This window comes from Megalops cyprinoides, chromosome 4, assembly GCF_013368585.1.
Source record: "Megalops cyprinoides isolate fMegCyp1 chromosome 4, fMegCyp1.pri, whole genome shotgun sequence".
NCBI lineage: Eukaryota > Metazoa > Chordata > Actinopteri > Elopiformes > Megalopidae > Megalops > Megalops cyprinoides.
This window is the reverse complement of record NC_050586.1, coordinates 40,941,036-40,964,571: the sequence shown is the minus strand read 5'-3', so window position 1 is coordinate 40,964,571 and position 23,536 is coordinate 40,941,036. Positions and strand designations below refer to the sequence as shown.

General features: G+C 46.0%; 1 protein-coding gene across 2 annotated transcripts in view; it reads right to left on the bottom strand.

The window, feature by feature from the left end:
- Positions 1–23,536, bottom strand: part of LOC118776314 (netrin receptor UNC5C-like) — a 156,381-nt gene that overhangs the window by 11,969 nt on the left and 120,876 nt on the right. The window contains exons 5-13 of one of the 2 annotated variants that reach the window (XM_036526562.1): positions 23,230–23,410; positions 19,558–19,725; positions 18,951–19,115; positions 14,569–14,625; positions 9,262–9,453; positions 6,940–7,287; positions 3,983–4,070; positions 3,345–3,513; positions 171–404 (exon numbers count right to left, since the gene is read on the bottom strand). In XM_036526562.1, the coding sequence (XP_036382455.1) occupies positions 171–404; positions 3,345–3,513; positions 3,983–4,070; positions 6,940–7,287; positions 9,262–9,453; positions 14,569–14,625; positions 18,951–19,115; positions 19,558–19,725; positions 23,230–23,410 (1,602 nt within the window). The remainder of the gene's footprint in view (positions 1–170; positions 405–3,344; positions 3,514–3,982; positions 4,071–6,939; positions 7,288–9,261; positions 9,454–14,568; positions 14,626–18,950; positions 19,116–19,557; positions 19,726–23,229; positions 23,411–23,536) is intronic. The other variant, XM_036526563.1, reaches the window with a different exon arrangement.

Below are 23,536 nucleotides of genomic sequence, written 5' to 3'. Positions count from 1 at the left end.
CGCTCTGCCAATATCCACGGCACAAGAATAGAACCTCCTCGTCTTCCTCTGCCTCGCACACACACATAGATCAGAGATTTGATTCAACATAAGGCCCACATCAATGACACTTAGACACAGGTGACTTTCCATAAAAGCCCAGCTCTCTTAACAGGAAGGTTGTACTGTACCTTGAGCGCATCCTGGGTGTCGTCCAGGCAGTAGACCCGGATGTGGTACTCCAGGGCGGTGCTGGAGACGGGTCCGAACACGGCCAGCTTGAGCCTCTTGGCGGCAGCCTTGCTGACCGACTGGCCAACCAGGCAGTAGGTCCCCAGCGTCTCGGTCAGGATGTGGCATGCCTCTGTGTCCATCTGGATGTAGCATGGTGTGGTGAAGTTCTCCTCACCCACCACCACCACATCCTGGGAGAGAAAGGAGACGCGGTCACTCATCAGTCAGCAGTCACTCAATGGACAAGTTACTCAACAGACAGCGTGCACTAATTCTGTCTGTCTCTCAGCTCAGGGGGGGTTCCATTAACTGCCCAACCCTTTATTTTCACGACTCAATCACTGCTTTTGTGCCCCTTTGACCTTAGATATACCTATCAGCACGCGCGTGTGTGTGTGTGTTTGTGTACGCGCGTGTGTGTGTGTGTGTGCGCATGTGTGCGCGCGTGTGTGTGCATGTGGACCTCCCAAGGCTGACCACTAATAAAGCGCACGTTGGAGTCTCCCCCCACTCCACTGCTGCTGCAGGGGCTGAACCAGCTCATGCTGCGCTGCTCTTCCTTCTATTATTCATAATCCTGATGTCTGCACGAGCCCAACGCTCTCATTAATTTCCTCATATTATGAGAGTGAAAAAAGGAATTAAAACACTTTACAGTAAGCTTGGCCGTTTAACAGCGGCATTACAGCTGGTCATTAGCCTCTTTAACACGCCCTCAGAGACGGCTGAATTTGAGCATTGCCGGATTCAAGCATAGTATAATGAGAGGAAAGGACCCAAAATGGGAGCCCATCTCTGTACTTTGACATTTACTGACAAATTCCTTGGTCTTCATATTAATTACTCGCTGCTCTTCAGTAAATAAGTCATTAAAAAACATGAAACTCCAAAAAAAAGAAAAAATACAGTTTTTTAACAACTTCAGTAAATATCAGAATCCCCAGCTGGGTTACAGCACATGGGAAAATTTGTGTGATGTTTTTTCTTTCCACAAGCCATTTCAATTGAGCTAAATGGCTTAAGTTATGGAGAGAGGACCAAGCTTAGTATGTTGTCTATCTCTTTCTGGCCATCCCTCCTTGTCCTGAATCTCTCTATCGTTCCTGCAAACCAGCAGACTCCCAAGCCTCCGAGTTATCGTCTCTGGCGTTCCATTGTGAGCACTCAGGCTGAGCACGCCCACACTCACAAAAACGTTCCTAGCTAATTTAAGTGTGTCTACTTGCCGTTGAAGCTCTTAAATATGCAGTGTGGTGAAGCGGCACTATACGTATTGGAAAGCGTTTTTTCAGCTGTTGGAGTCCCTCACCAGTTATCAATCAAGCAGCAAATCTATGCGGTGAGCAGCCAGGATGTTGGAGCATTATTTAGTGAAGACCGGGGCTTTTTTGCTGAAATGAATATCGAGCTTTGGGTCATGCTTTGTTGAGAGTTATACGTGCTTTGATGAGGCACGTCGATTGGAGGAGGGGAACAGGAAAAGGGCGAGACACAGCCGGCCATATGAGATCGCCAAAAGCTGTTGACATGCTGAAAATAAAAATCTAATAGGATCTAATTCAACTTGCTGTAGTAGTTCCTCAGCACTGTGTTCTTCTTAATGGTTCATACACAGGAGATAGATCAACATCCCCCTCTCTCTGTGTCTGGCACACACTGTGATGGGGTTATTCCCCGCATGCATTAAACACGTTCCTGTGTCAGACGTCAGTGACAACACTGTTTCTTCCCTCTCCCAGGTCGTCTGTGTACTTTGTGTCCCCTTACTCTCATGAAGGCTCCATTATGGAAGTTGAGGTTAAGACCAAGTAACAGAGCCATCATTGAGAAACCGGGCACGGTTCCAAGTTGTTGTTTTGATTTCTCCTGGCATTGCCCCGGCTAGCACTCAGCTCTCATTAATGATGTCATGTAAATATGTGAAACACACTCAATCCAGTCACAAGGAATGCAGTTCAGTAGGGATGTCAGCGTCTGGAGTACAGCAATAAAAGTAGAGAGCATATTGTTTTTTAACTACTTCTATCTGAAGCCTGTGCTCGGTCTTTCTCCACCATTAGCCATTCTTAAGAATGCAGTTAAGAGACTTCAAAACTATCCAAATAATGGTTTGTGCTAAAAAAAAAAAACTTTTGAAGCAAACAGTCAGAGAGAAATGGTCATATAATAACAAAGTACTTGAAAATAATTTTTAACAACAACAGTTAAGTAGCAATTAATACAATGTTGTACTTGACAAATAGTTAACAAAAATGATGCTTTGTAATGCTGGATTCATTTACACGCCACACATTCATCTCTTTTAGCAAAATGTTCGGGGGTCCTTGGAGACCGAATGGAGAATTAAGGGTGAAGCGATATTCCCATGAAGACCATTGCATGTCTTCCCCCCTCCCACACACACACAGACACACGCACACACACACACACACACACACACACACACACACACACACACAGGTGCTCCTGCTGATCGCTAATTAGCGTGGAGCTGGCGTGTTGGCGTGTGATAACGGTAAAGGGCAATGCGCGGGGCCGTCCCAGGGACCTGTTCTCGGTGCCACCCGGGGCCAGCCTTATCGGCGTTCAACGCCGTTCGCGCTCTGATTCGACAGGACCGTGGGGCGGCCTCTGCTATCGCTGAAACCCGGGAGACTGAAACGCCTCCCAGCTTCTGAGAAAAGTGCACTCGGGCTGGCGGTACTGTTGGAGGGAGGGAACTGGAGCAAATTCGCTCTGATAACGCCTTCCCAACAATGCTCGTCTCCTAATTGAGCCTGTGTTCCTGCAAAGCGAGTTCGCTTCCTCCCCCTCCATTATTAATGGTGGTGTTTGATTTGTGCTTGTTTCTCTCCCACTCCTCTTCATGTCTCCTGAATGAGCTCCTATTTCTGCATCCATGCTTTCGCCTCTATCGAGGCCCCTATGCCATTGGTTACTGTTGTGACATTGTCCAATGACCTCTGTGGGCAAGTGGAGGCTTTCTCGTTATCTATTGGACGTGCACACCCATGCACACGCCCACATAAGCTCACACGAAAGGTCACACTAATGAACTTAATTTTAATGAGAAATGTGTGATGGGTATGTGAAGCAGTAGTGATGCGAGCAACCCCCGGCTGAACCCTCACCTCCCACTGGCCCTGCTGTGATTGGTTCTTCAGCTGGATCTGCCAGTCCTCGCTCTCGGCCTCGGCACAGTGGTGCATGGTGATGATAACAGGGCGGGTGAGCAGGGCGCCGGGTGGGCCGCAGCTCACCACTGGACTCAGAACAGTCTGGACGTCCTCCACGGGGGGCCTGGAAACCAGTGGGAGATGATCAGATTGGAATCAGGATCAGGCCTTATGCGTAGGCCTGCACTGACTAGTCATACTTCTATTTAGAGCTCTCTGTTGCTTTTAGTGCAGTAATATGACATGAGATATATGGAAAAACTTTTTCATCTGTTCATAAGAATTTAATGTAAGTCTTTAAGTATGTTGTTAAATGAAGATAACAGAAGACTGGGGGAATGTTAGGGCATTTGTTAGCTCACTAAAAATGCCTTAACTCTTTTTGTAGAACTGTGATGTCCCATCCCCAGAGGACCTACACTTTTTACTAGCTGAGAGTAGCAGTGCTGGCGGTCTGGCTGGGAGTCTATGGAAGTGCCTTCATGATTATAGTAATTACGCTCTCGACCGCCCCAGATTCCCATGCTGCTCTGTTGAGCGAGGGGGCTAAGCCTGCTGGAACAGGGCATCCCGTCTGGTCCCAGGGACGTTACCTCATGTTGTCCTTCCTGTGCACCGTCACATACATCTCGTACACCCGGCCCTGAGGGACGGCCCCTGCTGGCACCAGCAAGCTCACACCTGCAGGAGAGAGACGCTGACATCACCGCCTGGAGACCACGGGCAGGGCTGACAGGATAGCCATACATACGCACACACACACACACACACACACACACATTCCACACCGATTCTCACACACATACACAAACACACGTCAAGGCTATACACAATATCAACCCTTTATTGTTTCCATGAAATTAGTAGGCCCAGCAGTGCTGATGTCTCCCAGCTCTCCCCACCCATGAAGCTGCCCATCGATTGCCTGTGTCCTTGTGCTGAATGTTTCAGAGGATGACATTTAGTCTGCTGCCCCACAGAGCAAAGCTGCAGCACAACCAACAGCCACTAAACAACGATCTAAATGGACAGGACGTCACGCGGGGACAGAGACAAACATTGCAACTAAAGGACTCTACCAGGAAAAGAACACATATATTCCACACAAGTTTTATGTGTTTAACTGAGAGCCTGAATGCATGAAATCCATTTAAAATAAATATTGACTTGAATATAGTATTACAGGGCATCATCTTCAGGTAGAGTTACATGCTGCACAGAGAGAAAGCTTGTGAAGTTGACAGCTGTTCTCATACTGCATGCCAGGGGCTACTCCAGGCTTCAGCTCAGCAAGTTTCAGGGCTCTTTTCTCTCTCAATTATGGAGGGAGGCTGAACACGTTGGACCAAGACAATAACTTCCTGAACCAAATAGTTGAACCAATTCTGGCTGGAATGAATGCCTGTAGACAGCACAGTCCTCCCAGACCAGGTTTGAGTAGCTCAGCTGTCTATCTATTACACAGTAGCTCACACGAGCAACTGTGCAACACCACACTGATTTAATCTGTGTGGAGAGAACCTAAACGCATGGCGCAGCCCTTAACACAATCCCATCATGCACCACTGATCACCCATGAAAACGTGCTGTAAAACGGCGACAGAAAGCCTGGCGCACTGTTTTAAATCACATTAATATCCGCCGCTCCCCCAGGGATCGCAGGCGCGGCGCAGTGACACACGAGCGCGGGGCTGGGAATCCAAACCCCCGTTTCATTATGAATTTGTGTGAAATAGACTCGCGCAGCGCCGTGGGTATGGAAACGACACGATCCTTTTCTGCCTCTAATCGAAAGATCGCGGTAATCCTGCTATTACAAGTGGCGTGGCGTGTCAGTCTGAACGGCTGCATAACTGATTTATAAAGGGGGCTTTTCACGAAGAACGGAGTTAGCGTTAGCCCTTGCAGTGTGGGAGAATGAAAGGGGATTGTGGATGATCACTGCTGAACGCATCATCCGGCAATTCATTGTGTGCGAGAGTAAATAATAAAATAATAAAAAAAATATTGTGTTGGGGAACAATACTAATACAAATAATAAAATTAACCCTCCTCTCATAAGGTAGTTACTGTGAACCGTTTGAAGAGGATAACTATTTTTAATATTGGGGGGTTGCCATTCTTTCTATCTGCTGTGTGACTTCTCGCCCCTGTTCGATTTTAGCGCTTTGATTTATCACTTTAGAAGGATTTCCCGTGATGGGGATGTGTCTGGTTGTTATATCTGACACGGCGTAACCGAACGCGACTGGGCTTTAAAGGAGCTCATTAGATCCGCGGTCTTTAACGAGCCCTCCGCACCCGGTGACAGAGACGAAAGTCCGCACCCCCGACTACACCTGTTACAGCGAATCAAACCATCAACAGAGGATGTCCCATTAATCTATATACACGCTGGTACAAACACGCGTCACTGTCGCACGCAAAAGCGCGCCTTCCCCTCGATGCAAAGCGCGGGGCTCCTTGAGGTAGGCGACGGTGTTCGCTTCTGCGAAAGAGCTGCAAGATGCCCGCAGGCATGCAGAGTCCCAGGTGTTCCTAGGGCGGAAAATTAGCTGGTTTGCTTCGGGACTGCACACGGCATCAATATGAAAAATATACGCCATAGCAAAAAGACTCGTTTGATAAAATAAGAAATACAGCAACAGCTCACAGTGTGCTGGGAGTAAAGGAGAATGTTGAAATGGAGGACAAAGCAACCACATTATGTGGCTGTGTGCTTTTAAAGACAAAGGTCCTACCACAACCATTCCATTTTATTTTACTTCAGTTGATGTTATTGAACTTCGATTGTCCTCTCAGTAAAAGTGTTTCACTGGGTTTCAGAGAGTTGTGGGGTCAGCAATCAACATTATATCTCCTATGACATCATTAAACCTGACATTTATCTATGCCAAACAGTAACAAGTAAATGAAAGAAGTAAATTTTTCATGATGAAAAATCAAACTTTTATATCAGTGTTGGTACTGTGAATAGAACATGCAATATGACTGATATCTGGATATGATAGTGTAACGGGTGGTCTCTTGCGTTGTGTTTTAATATGATGTTACGTGGGTCGGCGAGCGAGCGAGTTTCGAACCGAGGTTCTTACTGCTCGCTGCCAACCCCTTAAAGCCAGCGTCGTTGCCAGTTGAGCTAAAGGCAAATTGCCGCTAGCCTGTCGGCGACAACGCTACTTAACCAGGTCTCAGAGGGAGTGACGTAGCCGCTGCAACCACTCGGCTACCTGGCGACAACGCTACTTAACCAGGTCTCAGAGGGAGTGACGTAGCCGCTGCAACCACTCGGCTACCTGCTACCCGCTACCTAAGGCTTTACACAGGACTCACACGAGCTAATCACTTCAGCTCCGCTACAATAGCAGCTTAAGAAAACTGTCTATTGTACATTGATTAGGCTGCCATGATTTTTATATATGGAGACTTTAAGGTTTTACAGTAATGTTGTTATGGTAAAGGAACTAGAGCTGTGGGGAGAGGGGCAGAGTCGCATACTACCATAGTGGTAAGGAATTAATATACTTTATCTGCCAGCCTTCCCACTCACCAGAGTTGGGCACAATAAGGTGTCCTCCCAGAGAGTTGAAGGACCCAAAGGCGGTGCAGGATGGGTCACGGGTTCGAGCCAGGCTCTGGTTGCGCAGGTTCATGGTTTCACTGTCCAGGAGGGAGTGCGTGACCTTGGGCGAGAGCTTGGAGGAGAAGTCAGAGCCGTCCTCCTGGGGTGTGGCCAGGCCTGACGAGTTGTACACCTTGATCTTCAGGTTCGGCAGGGGGTCCAGAAGGGGCGAGTTGGTCATGGGGATTTTGTCAGACACGTCATGGAGGGCGTAGACTGGGCCACGGTACATTGCAGCCGCCGATGTCAGGTCGGGGGGCGCAGTCAGGAGGTCAGCTGTGGAGAGGAGGAGGTTTTTTTTGTTCCCAGTGAGTTTATGTCAGACAATGACAAAGGGTGCCAATTTTCATCACCTGGGTGTTTGACATCCTTGCGCTTTTGCACAAGCAACTGCAAAAATTGACCAATGTATTTTCTCCCTGTTTGACAGAACATGGTTTTATTTTTTCAGCTTTAGTTGATTTTATTTGCAATTGGCGCTGCAGATTCTCTTCTGTACACCACTGTGAGCCCGCAAACAATCACGTAAACCGTCAGTCAAGTAAATCATCCAATCAGGAACAGAGCCAGGCAGCCAGCTAGTGCATATCAGCGGTCTGTGCAGGACACGCAGCCACACCCTCCCCTGTTTGTCATTAAAGCTTTGTTTATGAAAAGCAACTCTGCACTGTTAACATTCAGCTGCTAATGAAGCCATTACATGTGCATGAGTCGACAGACTCGTAAACTCCGCCGAGGTGATCCTGCGCGGATACACAGATGCATATTCATATCAGCGTGGCGCTTTTGGAAGGGACGAGGAGTGGCTGTGGATGGCACGCTGAGAGCTCTTCATCTTCCTACCCCTCCTCATCCTCAAGTGTAGAGTAGAGAGCAGCTAGGGTCCCAGTTATCAACAGGGAAATCTAATTAATTAATGAGAAGCTCTTAACAACTTCTCTAGCATCATACTGCAACCATGACCATGATTTACTGTGATGATCTTCATGGCTTTGACACTTTTAATGTGTGGCGCATAAGCAACCTATCACCTTGCAGAAAGAACAGCTTAGATGCCCTGGGACCAGTGAAAGAGCAGCATGCTGGTTTAGGTGGACGTTTGCACACCAGCTAGGTAACTGTCAGCCCCTTTGCCTGTTTGAGTAATCTGACACCCCTCGTCTGCCCCGCCCCTCGTCCAACCATATCGTCTTCTGGCACATTGGCCTGTTTACACCCCTCGCCTCCTCATCTTTCAGCCTATTCACCGCCGCAGAAATTTAATTAACAACCAACAAGCCACGCAGTGTGAGAAAAAAAAAACAGAGGGAAACATAATTCTTCATTAATGCTAACATGAAATCTGCCTTCGCCGCCGAATGACAAGCATTCTAATGGTCTCCTGATGAAATGTCACCCCAGCCCTCGCGCGCGCGACTGCAGCCTAAATTGCATTCTATTCAGCGTCCCGCGTTTCATTTATGGGCCTGATTTAAATTTTAATCCTGCGTTGTGTGTCTTCCCCCCGCCAGGAGCGCCGAGGAAAACTTCTGATACATTCGTATAAGTTCCTGCCACTACAAAAGGCCACCTTTAGCACCGGCGGGGAAAAGCGCTCCTGATTAACTCAAGCGGCTTGAGCTCTGATCTGACATTTTTAATCCTAATGTAATTACATTTCGCTGTCAGCTCGGGCGATGGGAAGCTGTTTGCTTTTTGTTTGCGGTCGTATTTATTTATTTTTCCGCCTTTTCACAGGCCCCGAATCCCCCCCTTGCTCGAACGATAGCCTAAATACCGCGATAACTCTGCAGGCATAAATAACTGCATGATAGGATCAGGGCTGGTGGGGCTGGGAGCCGACCTGTCCGACCTGGCCCTTCCGGCGTGCAAAGCGGTGATTTCGAAGTGGCGAGGCTATCCTGATCAGAGACTGGCTCGAGTCTAACAGCTGCTGAGGGAGACATCTTGAAAAATAACAGCCATGAACAGATCTCGTGTCACAGTGGGGAGTTCTCCGGCTCCTTAGGCAAAACAGCTGAGACTTTGATACAGTCACTGTTTTAATTAAGCCATTATATTACATTACGCCGGCCCAACTGGGGAGTTTCCGATGCTGTCGCCAGTGTTTCACAAAACTAGAGTCCTAAACTGTCAGAGAGATGAGGCGCGGTAATGCTGTCCTTCATATGTAAGGTGGTAGCATGAGCTCACCTTAGGTGGGTCTCCTCTCTGTCTCATTTATAATGTGTTCAGGTCAGATCAGCTCACCTGAGCGCGCCGTTTTGATGTTGACAGACTGGAAGCCTCCATTGAGTGCCGAGGAGTCAATGATGTCTGAGTCGAAGTCGCGGTGGGTCTTGCGGTAGACGAAAAGTGCCACAATGACGGAGATGACCAGGCACATGATGACAGCGATGACAATGCCCACGTAGAGTGCCACGTCATCCGTGCTGGGCGCGGCTGCGGGGAGAGGACCGTGACAGGCAGGTGAGACACCGGTGTGACCACAGGGCTACGGCCTCTTCCATCTGATATGAGAGCTACTATCACTGACTGTCCTCACAAGCATACACATTCACATTCACACACACATACACATAAACCACACATACACACGTGAACACATACACTGGGGTCTAAAATTATTGGGACACTCACTTTTTTTTCTGAAAACCCACAATATTTTTGCTGCATATTCCATCAGACATTGGGAAAGTCATATTTATGTCAATGTCAATTTCAGCTTCATCTTCTGTGACCATGTTCCAACCTTGTTAGGTGTATATAGGCTTCAGTATGAGTGTTCAATTAGGGGGCAGGGCAACGTTCAATCAGGCCTAATTGAAGTGATGGTCATTTTTGTTCACTTGTCTGCAATCAATAAGTATGTAGGTACCTTTTAAAATTAAGTTAATGTCATGGAATTGTCAGTTTGTTTGGCAGAATTAATGTCATACATATTATTAAAATGTTGGAAATAAGGGTAGTCATCAGGCAACCGTGTGCCAACCACATAAAGAGATGTTTTGAAAATGTTAATAGTTGCCAAAACATGTAACTGTTTTCACCACACCATAAATTAGGTTTGAGTGATGAAACTAATAGCTACATGGACACATCCACACTTAACCACAAAATGCCCAGGTGTCCCAATAATTTTGGACCCTAGTGTATACATAAATCACTCAGGAGCACATGCTCACACACACACACACACGCACAGTTTTAATAAGGACACACGACCTAATCCTTCTCACTAATTTATGATACTCTCAGCCTCTCTCTGCTATTAATTTAAATATTTAATGTGTCTGCAAATGTACAACTGTGGGAATTTCATTAACACCGTGAGGTCTTTTTCATAAACCAAGCGTGGGCATAGTAAAGTTTCAAATGAAAGGCTGCCTGAGTAGTTTGTGTCTAAAAGACTCCAGCAAGAGCGTGATAAATTGCATCACACTTGAGCTTCAAAAAGAGAAGAACAAAGACAAAGACAACATGAATGCTGCTTTGCAACGTTTCAAGTGCTCTTAGCCATAGCACCATGGAGCTCGTGTGACTGTGATCGCAGGACTGAGCTGAGGCAGCGCTTGTGCTGGTAATACCTGGCACCAAGACCCAGGATCAACACATTAGCGATGCATTCTCAGCAAGAGTTAATGTTGTTTCTGTTTCTTACGTATCACTTTCCATTCATTTCAACTCAAAATATTGTGTTTGCAATTGAAACACTTGCTTACCCAAATTTAATGAAAAGGTAGATTGAGCTCAGACCGGGCTGGCTGACAGAGTGTAGCTATGGGTAGAACTCCCAGTTCTGAACTCTAAAATAGAAGTTATAAGTTATTTTGTTTTACCTTGCTCTCCCATTTCTCTCTCTCTCTCACTCTGTGCTTCTGGTCTTTTACTTCGATGATTAGATTTAGAACAAGCCTCTGTCTTTCATCTTTTCCGTGATGAGATTTGCAGTGGGGCCCAAGGAGAAGTGTGGTAGTGTGGAACAGCGCTGATGTATATGGTACATATGAGTGCATGAGTATATCAAATATCCAACCTCAGCCAGCCGTATCAAGCTTTTCACCCTCCTGCCACTTGGTGGCAGTGTTAACCATAAGTACATGCCAATTCCTTTGTGAGAGCGTGCTGGTATTCTACGGCAGTGCTGCCCGCCATGTTCATGAGCCATGGCTGCCCTTTATCCTCAGGCTGTTAGCTTGGGGAGTACTCCTAGGAACTGGTCTCTCTCCAAAACCGGAGGTGTAGTAGTTTTTCCTGTCTCCGTCAAGTGAAGGCATTGGGTAGCTATGACTGGTGGAAGAAGGGCAGCACCAATCACTGTCAAGAACTGCCACCATGTAGCTTACACAGTTATTCACCATGCCACAGGCAATCTATCTTCTCTAATGCGATCTTTGCCCTAAGCTAGAGGGCATCTAATCTGCAGACTGTGGGTTGGCTGTCTTGTTCCATCCTGAAGAACATAGTGAACAAGGGACAGCAGTTTGGCGTAGTGTGAGCAGGGCTCGTAATCGAAAGGTTCGATTCCCCTCTAGGACACTGCTGTTGTACCCTTGGGCAAGGTACTTGACCCACAATTGTAAAGTAAATAGTAAATATCAATAAACATCCAGATTTATAAATGGATAAAAACTGTAGCCTACATGTATGCAAGCCACTCTGAATAAGCGTGTCTGCTAGATGACAATAATGTAATGTGATGTACTCATCCACCGGCATCCAGCAGTGCGTCCAGACGCAGAGTGAGAGATGTGACGCATTACACCAGGGTTAACTAGCTCAGGTTGCAGAGGGCCACAAACCAGCAGGTTTTTACAACACTCCATGAGAAAACATTAACGCTGTCTGAACTGGAGAGGGAAGCTAAATTGGTTAAGTTGAAACTGATTAGCTGGGTCAGGTAGTTTCCATGAAAGCGGCAAAGCCGGCCTGCTTTAGCCTGTAAACTGTCGAAACCTGCTCCAGAGTGACCGGATTGCTGGGATTGCTGTATCAATCAAGCAAGAGCAACACAGATAGCTACACTGGAGCTTAATCAGCTGGAGGGGAGTGAGTGAATGCCAGATGAATCTTACCGTGCTAAGACTCTGACAGAAATGCACATCACAGATACTTGAGATGCAGAGCAAGTCACTGCTTAGCCTTAACTGTCTCAGCCAGCCCAATGAACAAAAACTCCTGGAGATGATAGACAGTGATAGTGATGATTCAAACTCTGCCCCCAGAGTTGGGATGCAGTAGACTACGTTTCAGAATTGTTGAGGCAGTATTAGGGTGTATATTGTGTCCACAAGAATACCAAAACAAATTCTTATATCATGTGTATCTGTTACTACATGTCTGTGTCAGACATGGATGGCAGGTCTGCGACCGGTCGCAATTTGATTGCTCAACCTCCATGAGTCATTTGTATTTTATATTAGCCTGAATTCAGCAGCAGCAGTGCAAGACAATGCTCATTCATCATGTGAAAGATAAGCAGGGGAAGTTCCATTCATGTTACATCACATTATTGTTGTTTAGCAGATGCTCTATCCAGTTGTGTGAGGGCCTATCCAGAGTGAATTACATAGGCTACAACTGTATCCATTTATACAGCTGCATATTTACTGAGGCAATTGTGGGGTAAGCACCTTTGCTCAAGGGTACAACAGCAGTGTCTAAGTGTGTAGTCGAACCAGTAACCTTTCGGTTATGAGCCCTATGCCTTACCACTATGACACACTGCCGCCCACCAGTAACACAACAGAGTTACACAACTAGAATGGCACTCTGTCGCGTGCTTGCCCTCACCATCTTTAATAGCTATAGTGCCAGCTCTAAAACTAAACTGGAAGTGAATCATTTCCTTCTTGTCCCAGAGGAAATCATCCAACTGTCTTATCCAAATCTGTGCATATGTTTTTAGTAATCCTCCTCACAGAAAGGGGCACAAGCAGACGGAACACACAGAGGTGTTACACAACATCCGCTGTGCCTGTCGGTGGCACAGGCACTAATGGTAATCCTCTCCTGGGAGGCATATAGACTGGAGGGTCTGATGGCAAACCACTTTGTCATGTGCCCTCTGTCACACACATGGTGCAGCCTCCCACCCCTTTTCAAATCACACCCTCCTCCTGCCCTTCAATACCCATAATCCCCTGTGGACCCCATCCTTCCCATAAGTCATTGTACCCAGACAGGGTTAGCCTGCCGGAACACGAAGATTGTCTCTGTTTGGTTAAAAGAATATCAGCAGACCATATCCCACTATGGCAGTTTTATGAACTAGCCCTTGGCAGAACTCCTTGGAACTAGGAGTGGTCTGTCCTTGGGATGGGGAAACCCAATGTCAAGAATTGCACATCTAAGTGGTATTAGTTAAGCACAGCCATAATAAAAGGCAATTGATGTGGTTCGATGAGGAACTAACATTCAGGAAAGAGTTAGAACAGACATACCAATCGTTTATAGATCTACCCTGTTATGGCCGGGATGCCAGACTAAAGAATGTCTCTTTGGTTTAATTTTAAAATGCTGTTGTTGTTTTTTTTTTTCCCAGAGAACTTAAAACTAATTTCAAGCTCCAATGAGATACACATGTTAAATAATGATTGTAACATTAGCTTATTGATGATATTTCAGAGAGAAGCCCTTGATGTCCTTTACGAGAGGTTGTTGTCTCCCCCCGGTCTCTGGCGTGCTCCTATCACTTTGTTAAATGCCCAAGTGACCGGTCCCCTCTAATTTATTCACCATATGGCAGCCAGCTGGTCACAGCCTGCCGACCGCTGACCTGAAGCTGGTCTCACTCCTGACATTGGACCAGTAGTTTGCTTTTCTCCAGGGGCAGCGGGCAGCAAGATTCTACCTCTCCCATAAAGAAAGTGCTTCCTTTAATCCCACCCCAAGACCAGTAAAAAATAAAAGGGAATAAGCTGAACGCAGCAGATGAAAGCATTGGAACACAATCTAAATGCATTTTTTTCTTCCCTTCTGTGTGCTTCCCTGCAGTTACGCGCAGTCTTACATGTACGCTTTGATGATAAAAGTGGCAAGCTACTAAACATGAGCATTAAAATGTATCACTTAGATTAATACGCTTCTTTGAACACGAAGCGAATATTTAAAAAAAAAAAAGATGACGAGCAGTGAAAACTTAAGAATTATTATGCTTAATAAATAACCGTATGGCTCAAGGACTGAGATGAATCCTTCGTGCTCTCCAGTAAAGCACTCTCTCTCGCTCGTTCAAAGAGGAGCGGACAGAAATAGCATGGCATTGTGTTTCGTTTCTGCCGCGCTCTGATCCTCTGCACAATGATCATCGGAGCCGAGCCTGCGCGTGTGAGAGAGAGAGGTATGGTGGTGGTGAAGTTGTGAGGGAAAAGCCGAGTGGAGACACCGCAAAAGACAGAACAGCCTCAGAAAAAAAGAATTGAAAGAAACAAAGAAAACTTTAATGGTGAACGGAACCGAGAGGAGTGTGAAAACAAAGGGGGAAATGGTGATGAAAAGACAGTGATGACAAAAAAAGAGCAAAAAGGAAGGAACAAAAAAATACAAACAACTCACATGGCAATCCAAAATCACTCTTGGCCTTAGGCTCGGTAGACATCTGATATAATGAACCTTGGGGGAGAGAGGGGAGGGGAGGGGCGAGATGAAAATAAAATTCAAACACAAGTCAAACAAAGGAAAGCAAACAGTGGCACGGGAAAATGGTTGTTTTAAGAGACATTTTTCTCAGTTTCTTGTCTTTTCCCTCTGCTTGGCTCAAATGAAAGGAGCAGCTTTGACTCAGCACAGGGAAGAGACGAAACATCTGTCATCTTCTTGGTTTTCGCACAACGATGGAAAAAAAAGGAAATGCACTGATGCCAGCTGCTAAACTGAGCCTCAATTAAGTGAAGCTCCAAATGTTCAGAGCCCAGGATTTTCAAGGAGGTTTGGAGAATGTGTGACCAGAGTGGGTGTAGTCATTGTCATTTAGGGGGTTCTCCTGTAAAGCTGTAGGGACAGGGATGTTAGATTGACGCATCTTTGATGTGCACTCAGCTGTGGGATCCTCTTTTCAGTGATGGGCATACAAAAGATCTGTGCTATAGCTCAGAGGGTGCTCGGGTACCATTGGATTCCAGGTCAGGAGACGACCACCAGCCATTCCAGGAAACATGCATGCAGGCACACTCCGAACACTTATAACATCCACCCTTACGCTTACAGTTCTTCATTTGGCCAGACGCCTTTTTCCAAAGGGACTTACAAGTGAGGCAGAGTACAACACAAGCAAGAAGTCATATAAGGAGTCAACACCCAACACACACCAGCCTCATGCAGCCAACACTCTGGACTCTTCAGCAGACAAATTCACAGATCAGAAGCAGAAACAGAACTGTGACAGAGAAATGCTCCTGATCTAATATGGACAGGCAGATACAGAGATTCTGACAAAGATCAGCAGATACACTGATAGACAGACTGACAGCTTGATAGATGGAGGGCTCGCGTTCATGTAAACAAGAGGGATGCAGCAAGCAGAAGGAGAAGTCTGACTCAGAGAAAGATGTCACTTTGTACACCTACCCATTCACAATTACGTTCACTGTGGCTGTTCCACTGTAGTAAAGCAACTTGAGCAATAACACAGGGCTAAGCCTGACTTCAGTGGGTAAAGGGATTATTGATTCATCACAAGGATAATGTTACCAAAGGGCCCGCTACACAAACATTTTCCTTGCATGACATCCAAGGCTTTAGAGGAAAACAACCCTCTCTTACAGGAAGCCATTATAAACTTCTCTGCTCTGGGATTCTAGAACCAGCAACAAACTGATTTCAGAGAAGGTGCTTTGTTTTAATATTCCATTACCCCCATATTTCCATGACCAAATGTTTTTATTTTTTTCACCATCTCCTTCCGAAGAAACAAATTGCAGAGAGATGCGTGAAAAATAAACAGTGTCTTTGTCCATGTTTTTCAGCTGTCTCCCCTTTTCTGCGGATCAATACGTCAGGAAAATGTCATCTGTCTGCATTGAGTTACCAAAGCTCTTACACAACAACAACAAAAAAAAACCACAAAGATGAAACAGAGGGGAAAAAACATACAAGATGAGAAGGCAGCAGAGGTCAAATGGATTTCAACTATGCCTGTTTCAGCGAGAAAACTTTATAGGGGACTTTAAAGCGGCCATGTCTGCCTTTTATGGAGAAAGATCTACACAAGATTGTGTAATTGTAGTTTGTCGTCATAAATCAATGACATTTTATGACTGTATTCTTCGTAGGTTCAAAGAGAAATACTTAACATATGAAGAACATATCCATATTGAAACTATAATTCTGTATATCAAACTGGAAGCAATGACAGAACTATAGCCTGTATCAAATTTAAACGTGAATACAAATGCAATATAACCTAATAATATAAAAAGAATGCATATTTTAAAAATGATGCTATATTTCTAATCTGGACTAGCCCATTTCAGTGCCTGAAAAGGGGGTTTAGACAGCAACCAATCAGCATTGTGTGGCAGCATAATAAACCTATATTTGGTGAATCTAACACTGGGAACAAATCCACACAACTGTGTTCTTATGCAATTCGATTTGAGTGAAGGAAGAAAAGTCTGAGATAAAGTGGCTGGCTTGATGAAATTGGCCTGCATAGCAGTTTCTACTCAGGAATAAATAACAAATAAATGAGTAGTAAAGGATTCTTTGGAGAGATGCACCAAAGGAAGGTTCCATTGAGAGGAGGGGAGTTCACATCCAGGCCCATATTATATTCACAATCATATTTGCAATGATATTGGCTTTTAGAGGGCATGGATTTCCCCTAAATGCATGTGGAAACAGTCATTAGTAAGGACAAAACTGACTTCAGCCTTTTAACTCACAAAAAAAAAATCAATGGGGGGAAATGAGCCTAAATCTATATCGTTGTGGGTTTTATATTCTTGGTAAACTAGCCATCTATCTAGCAAGGGGACTAATACTGCTGCTATGGATTGTCTAAGGGCAGAGAGAGCTTTTTATGGCTCCATCTTGCAGCAGGAGAAAGAGGGGTGAATGACCCTACGGTTTCGTGCCAGTTCGGCCCAGGGCTGCGGTTCTCTGACAATTCATGGGAGCCGGGCCGATCGCTTGAGAAATATGGCCCTCACTAGACAGATCCCAGGACTGCTCCTCATAGATCCGACCATAGGATTTTTAGATCAATACTGCTAATGAGCAAACGGCTTTTATGGCGAAAGAATATATCAGCAGGCCCAAGACATACAGCAGAATCTTTTTTTCCCAGCAGGTGACATACAAGGCTTGCTCATTTAAATAATTTCTGCAGTTATCTGACATCACGTATCAGATAGTTTATCTCAGCACAATCTTTATTGGTTAGACGTTTACATTATATAAGCACAATAATGGAGGAGTGCTTTGCACCAGTCACAGCCAATCTGTCTTTGCACTGTGTTTTCTAACCACTGTATCATCAAAATCATCTCGTCTATCATCATCTTTAGCACAGATTCCGGCTTAGGTCTTGTTCTCTTATTCCCTGGCTTGCTTGCAGACAGAAGTAAGAGTGGCAACTACACGTCCAGCAGGAATCCTCAGGAAAGAAGGATTAGTACAGTGGGCAAGCACAACTTCAGACGCACGAAACTCAGGAACAGCATCTTTATCCAGCTGGGAGGAGATGAAACTGGCAATCCACAAAATCGCTTCTGGCTTCTAAACTCCTGAATGCACAATAAATAAAAGCAGGATGCGATGCCGGCTCTCATTTTTTCCGTCTTTCTTCTAATGGCAAAAAAATAAAATAAATGTACTGCCTATGCAAAACCTGCAGCCTGACCACAACCGGTGGGGCCATTTTTCTTTCAGGATTTAAGGGCAAAACAGTAAAGACTGAGGGAAACAATTAAACATAACTACCAGAGGAGACTGGAGTGTTTCCCTCTCCTTCATTTATGCTTAACATAATTCTCTTTTTCCTAGGTGTAATATAATTTAATTCTATCTTTGGGAAAACAATCTCAGATATACACACAGAGAATGAAATGCATTTTCTGCTAGTTAGGACATAAAATGGCCTCTACTTGACAAGAATAAGACATATTTGTATTATTGCAACTCTGTAGCCCAATTTTCCTGTTATACGAATCTCTGAATGCTGTACGTTTTAAATTGGGGTCAAAACCACAATGATCATTGAAGCGCGCTAATTATACCACTTACTCTATGGTACTTACATTATAATCATTTATCATTATTTTTTATATGCAGCTCCTGAATGCGTGGTCTGTGACTGAGGTAATTGGCTGCAGTAATCCATGGTGTGGTGTGCTGTTTTTAACACTATTCTATATTTACATCATGCGGATACAGGCTGAGACAAAGCAGTGCTTTGTTTTCTCTCTCTCAGCAGGTCTCCTCCATTACATGCAGCATGAGCTCCAGAAGATCTGTGAATAACTGTGTGCCACGTTTCCCACACACACACACACACATACACACATGCACACACATGTACAGACACATGCATGCACTTGCACACGCTCGTAGACAAACGTGCACACACAAACATATGCACAGTTTCTCTTTGTGCACTTGTGTATGTGCATGCGAGTGCTCATGTGCTTACACACATGTGTGTACGTGCTTCTGTGTGTGTGTGTGTGCATGCCGGTGTTTGTGAATGCACATGTTCATGTGCGTTTTTGTGTGTGTGTGTGTGTGTGTGTGTGTGTGTGCGTGCGTGTGCATGTGTGTATGTTTTTGCATGCAAGTGTGTCTGAATGCATGTGTCTGTGAATGGAGATGTCTGTCAAAGTGTGTACGCGTGGAGGCATTTATACAGGAGGATGGAGTGGAGGAAGCGGAGGAAGACTATTAGCTGCGCACACAGCACGCAGGCTGCTGTATCGGAGAAGAGGGGGAAGAGTACTCACTCTGCATGCAGAGCCCATCTGTGCAGTTCTGCGACTGCAGCACCATGCCCTCGCAGTCCTTGCCCCCGTTTTTAGGTGCGGGAGCATTGCACTCCCTCCTCCTCCAGTGGGTGCACTCAGTCCCGCAAGTAGACCACTTACTCCACTCTGTCCATACCCCATCCACTGCAGAGAGAGAGGGGGCAGTGAGGGGCCGTGTCTGCCTTTTAGTCTGTTAGCCTTTCTCGCCAACTTCCTGTTTGAGAAATGACTTTCTCTCTTACTTCCTGTTTGAGAGTTCTGTTCATATACTTGTCTGTCCTTACTCTTACCTCTTCACATGTCTACTCAATGCATTGCACCAAAGAGAGAGTTACAGATTCAGATACAGCACTTCAAAGGCATCTGGGGCTGTTCTCCGAAACATCAGTAGTTCCGCACCTTGTAATTATTGCTTAACATATACACTGAACAACATTAATAAGAATTCGAAAATGGAACCCTGGGGAAAGTGCTGGATGCGCCGAGCGCATGCGGACCCGACGGACCCTTTGAAGCAAACTTCTAAGAGCTTGGCTTATCCAGCAAAATGCTTTCCCTGAGTTTTTTTCCCCAGGGGCTTTCGTACCTGTGCAAAGGGAGGTGCAGGCCAGCTTCTGGATGCTCTGTCCCTCACAGGGGGCCCCCCCGTTGAGAGGGGCGGGATTGGTGCAGCTGCGGGTGCGCTTCTGGTAGCCCCGCCCACATCGGCTGTTGCACACCGACCACTCGGTCCAGGTTGACCAGCCACCGTTCACTGTCGGAGGAGAAAGTGAGGTGCTATTACACACCGCTAAGTACACTCTGACCGAACACAACAGTCTTATTCAAGCAAACCCACTTCTGCGTCATTCTCTGCGTACATTAAGTGCAAATCACTTTGACATTCTCGGGTCCAGATTCAAACATACCGCAAAGTAATTTGTCCTGTAATTTCAGAAACAAAATTGAGCAAGTGTCATTTATTTATATTTTTACCTTAGCTGGGGTCAGTTGAACAAACAAAAAAGTGTATGGCAATGCCCAGATTCAATCTAACTGGAATGTGCTGTGTCCTTAGCTTTGAGGAACTGATTCATGCAAGCATTCCATTTTTTTGGTCCATTCACATTATGCATGAAATTCAACCACAGCCAAATTCATATTTCATTTATTGACACATTAAACATGCAACACATGCTTAATTTAATTGTTCAAAACTGAGGACACCCCCCGCGTTGGTTTAACTGAGCAGAGTCCAGGGTTTCTTGCTGTTTCCTCACAGGAGAGTGTGGAGAACATGAACTTTGTTTCGGGGGGCAGGCGGGGAGCCCGACAGTAAAAAGTGCATGGAAGGAGCAGCTGTGCTCTCTGGCGTTGCTCTACTTCCTCAGAAGTTCGGCTCTGTCTGCCAGCGGCCCTTCTTGTGTTACCTCCGGACATGTGCGTTGCCCATTACGCGGCCCCGTGTCTGCGGAGGCCCCCGGCAACAGCAACCCTGCTTTACTGCCTCTCCCTGCCTCCTTTAAACACGCAGAGGGCAGAGTGCGCTTCGAGGACAAGGCTCGGCTTGGATCCTGAGGTGCTCGGCTCGTTCTGACAGGCTGTTAATAGGTGACTCGCTTACAAGTGAACCTTGACATGGGAGGCTTCCTGGAGGAGGCCATAGCACTTTATTCCACAGTTTGAAGTTTTGCTCTGGGTCTCGGTGGGGGATTGTCAGCGTGCCTCAGTTCTTTCTGCTGCAGGCTTCTTTGTGCGTTAAGAGGGCTCTTATGTGAGTATGTGTCTCTGTATGTGCATTTTTGTCTGTGTGTTCTGTATGTGTGTGTGTGTGTGTTTATGTGTGTGTGTGTGTATGTGTGTTTTAAACTCCAGTCTGGTCCTTCTTTCCGTTCCTCTGACACTGGGGGTACACCATAAAAGGATCCCTCTCACCACATTCTCTAGGCCCTCTTACAATGGCTCCTTCCCTCTTTCTTTGCTCAGAGTCACAAAGAAGCTGATGGGAGACGGATTCCAGTGCTTTCGTCAGACAATGAGCCAACATCAAAGCCACCTCAGCCCAACGCTCTCCTCTCTGATGCCGTCAATGATGCTTACCCACGCTAGGGATCGCTCCAAAGTTGCCATCCCAACATAGTCATTCTGCCACTTTACATCACTTTCCGCTCTACAAAAATGCCCTTTTGTTTTCAATACTATTTCCCTCAAATGTCTGTTTGCACCACACATAATATCACGATACATTTTCATATCATCCTTTTTCTCCCTTTCGGAGGTAACAGCACCACATTGCAAAAATTAGGCCAGCAATCACATTTACAAAAAAAACAGAAAACAAGACACAGAACATAATCCCCACAATCCTTTCAAGCTAGATCCTGGGGAGTACCATTTCAACCATTTTCATTCTGACAGGAAACCAAGACGGGAGCACAACAACATGGGTAGCACATGCTGCACTGGCTTGTGCATAACATGTGTATTATTAGTATTGTTATTATTATTATTTTACCTGGGTGACATCTCTCTTGCACTGAGCCTCATTCATCCTTCCCTAGTACGCAGCCAATGTTTGTCTGCGAGGGGCTTTAATAAGTGCAGATTATCCGTATAAGGGGACGCAGCCATGCAGAACAGCCTATCCCCATGGGAGCGAGGGAGGACATGCAGAGCGCGGCCTCGCTATCTTCGAGAGTCTATTTTTATAATTTCCCTTTCAATGGTTCGCTATTGCGGCGGTCACAGTCCGCTGGGCAGCCGGGAATTATTTATATATATAGGAATTATTTGGCGGGTCCCTTGGCGTACCTGCAAGGGACCAGTCCTGTGGAGTTCCTAATCCTCTCCGATGAGATTGGAGGGGCTGGAGCCGACTGCGCCCCAGCAGCGCCGAGGCCGGGGGGAACCAGGTGTTGGTGACTGACCGTTTTGGGCTAAGCAGAAGCCAGAGCTTTCACATTTTCCAGCAGCAGGGATCACATATCCTGTACTATTGGTGAATTGTACAGTATTTTATACTCTTCTATTCAAACCAAACCATTCTAATAAATTCCAGTTCTCTTCCCCCCCTCCCACCAACAAACACAGCTATGCTTTAATTCCAGAACTTCACAACGATGTCCTGGAAATAAATTACTTCCATTCAGAAATGAGCCCCAGCTCTGTTTTGCATTACTCTTTACTGTTTTTTTTTACTTGGTTAAGCACTCTTTACTGAGAGATAATTGTGCATTGCCGCATTGAGGCAACTGCTGCCATCCTGGTCATTAAGAGGGAACTCTGTGCCGCGCATCGCTAAGATACAGTGGCGTGTTTGGGCAATTCCTAATTTATTTCTTTCAAAAATACATTCAGCACCGTCTGAAAACACAGCTGGACCTACTGCACGTCAATGAGGCCTTGTGTTCCTGAGAGAGGGGGAGGAAGATCTCATTGGCTTTGGGGGTAAAGTAAGGAAATGAGAACCAAATGAAGAGAGAAACTGAGATGCTGTTGTGGGGATAGAAAGGAACCCTGTCAGAGGTGCTCAGATTGATGCTGCTCAGGGCTTTAGCAGCCCCAAACGCAGCTGCTCTGCCTCTCTCTCTCACACACACACACACAGAGGTCCAGATATTTCAGATGGCTCAGATTTGCCGGCCCTGAGAAAGCACTTACAGCATGCGAGGGGGAAGCATTTACAGATGCACATGTGCAGAATAGGAGGTACAGAGGATGAAAAGATGGGTTTGGTAAAGATGCTGATTAGTGTTTTGGAGAGGGGACATTGCTTCACTGCTAGTTCTGGGTGTATCACCACTCATCATTTCTAGACAACTGCCTCAAGACAACCGCACAGCCCCCCCAAATCAAACCTCCTAACTTTTCCCTCTCTCAAGACTCCCAAGTCTCTCAAGGTATTTGGAATGCTATGGAGACTGGGATGAGCTGGGAAGCACACTAGCAATACCATAAAGGGGAAGTAGGCGGAGTTGCCCACTATGCAGATTGAGGTGGGTTGGCTGAAGACCACCAGAGCTGTTGAGAGGTGGTCAAGGCAAAGATGGTGGGAGGCGTTATGGAAGACACTGGACTAGGTAGACATTTTTTAGGGGATCAAAGGATTTAAGGAATCTAGGACTAAAGGTTTGATCTGAGAGGTCTTTTAAGGTAGCGCTTACGGGAGAGTGGGCTGAAGGAATCCTGAAGACCATTACAGTGGGAGACTGGGCTCAGGGCCTCGATGGCGATGTTACCTGGGGAATCTGCGTGAGGGAACCGTTAAGCCTTGCCCTACCGTAGACGATGACGGTGGCCGTGGTGCTCCTCCTCTTGGCCACGATGTTCTTGGCCACGCAGGTGTAGTTGGCCGTGTCCGACAGGCGAGCCTGCTTGATGATGAGGTTGTGGTCGATCGTGATATAGAAGTTGCGGTCGTCTGCGGGATCAATGATCTCCTCGTTCTTCAGCCACTCGACCTGGGGAAACACAGAGATAGATGGCTCTCTCAGTGAGGCAGAAGGCAAGATGAAAAGAACAAATAAGAGCAAGCCCATCCACAATAATCGTACTTCTTCAATGCCATAGCCATTGCTCTGTCTTAT